At 41.2% G+C, this 1491-nt stretch overlaps 1 protein-coding gene across 1 annotated transcript; it reads right to left on the bottom strand.

The window, feature by feature from the left end:
* Positions 1 to 250: 250 nt before the first annotated feature.
* LOC118485911 lies at positions 251 to 1079 on the bottom strand. Its single transcript, XM_035982431.1, has 3 exons — positions 869 to 1079; positions 483 to 739; positions 251 to 439 (listed from the first exon to the last, which is right to left on the bottom strand). The coding sequence occupies exons 1-3, from the start codon at positions 1077 to 1079 to the stop codon at positions 251 to 253; spliced, it is 657 nt and encodes a 218-aa protein (XP_035838324.1).
* Between the last annotated feature and the right edge of the window lie 412 nt (positions 1080 to 1491).

Here is a 1491-nt window from a genome sequence, read left to right as displayed (position 1 = left end):
ACAGAGGGCCTGCTCCAATCCAATAATCCAGCCAGAAGGAGGTTGTGAAGCCATCCGCAACTACAGTCGAAACCGCTAAATTCATGTCCACCCCTACTCTTAACAATGACTCTTTGATGCTAATAATTTGTTTCCACGGCCCAGCTATAGAAATCTTCCTTGGAATGATCATCCATGCTCTTGAGTTATGGTGTATTGCCCAAATAAGATTCCGCCATAGGCCGTTTTTTTCCGCTCTAAATCGCCAACATCATTTTGCTAACATTGCTTGATTCGAATCCTTAAGTGCACCAAAGACGATTCCACCATATTCAACTGGAGCAATAGTGTGATCCCATGCCACCCAATTCATTCTTGCCTTTTCTTCCGATCCCCCCCCCCCCCCCAAAAAAAAATACCATTCTAATTCTTTCGAGTATGTCCAGCACTTGTATCGGAGCTTTAAAAAGGGAGAAATAATAAGTAGGGAGAGAATTTAATACCGATTTGAGGAGCGTTATTCTTCCACCGTATGATAATTGCTTAGCTTTCCATATTGATAAACGGTTCCTGAAAGTGTCAATTACTGGCTTCCAATTCCGAACAAGATTCATATTCGCTCCAACAGGTAATCCTAAATGCACAAACGGAAACACTCCCTTTTTACAGTTAAGAGTCGTCGCCATGGTTTGAACCATCTGATCTCTAACTCCAACCCCATAAATACTGGACTTTGAAAGGTTTACTTTCAGCCCCGATACTAAATAAAAACATCGAAGAATTCTGCGATGATTCAAGATATTCGAAATCGAACAATCACCAATAAACACTACGTCATCAGCACAGATCAAATGTGATAAGTAGGGGCCTTGATTTGTGCACCGAATACCTTTGAAAACATCCGCCGATACTGCCTTTTTCATGATACCAATTAAAGCCTCCATAACAAGTACGAACAAAAATGGAGATAATGGATCCCCTTGACGAAGACCGCGAGTGCAAACGAATTCCATCGTTGGGGAACCATTGACTAAAACCGATGCTTTAACCGAATGAAGGGTCGCCATAATCCATCCTCTCCAACGAGCCGGGAAATTCATTTGAGATAATATTGAGTCGAGAAATCTCCAGTTGACAGAATCATATGCTTTATTTATGTCGACTTTGAAGAACATGCCACTTTTTTAGTTTTCTTGAGCCAACCCATTATCTCATTAAGCATTAGTGGACCGTCTATGATACTTCTACCGGACAAGAAAGCCGATTGTTCCACCGAAATGAGCTTGCCAATCACTCGTTTTAGTCGATTCACCATTACTTTCGATATGACTTTATTAATGACCCCAATCAAACTAATCGGGCGGAAATCCGAAGGTTTAGCCGGATCTTTAATCTTTGGAATCAGAGCGATGAACGAAGACGTGCAACAATTATTTAAAGACCCCTCCGAATAAATCCGATTAAACAACCCGTAGAATTCATTTTGTAGTGTTGGCCAGCACCTTTTAATGA

Source organism: Helianthus annuus, chromosome 13, assembly GCF_002127325.2.
Source record: "Helianthus annuus cultivar XRQ/B chromosome 13, HanXRQr2.0-SUNRISE, whole genome shotgun sequence".
In the NCBI taxonomy this organism is placed as follows: domain Eukaryota; kingdom Viridiplantae; phylum Streptophyta; class Magnoliopsida; order Asterales; family Asteraceae; genus Helianthus; species Helianthus annuus.
This window is presented reverse-complemented; position numbering and strand designations above follow the sequence as displayed.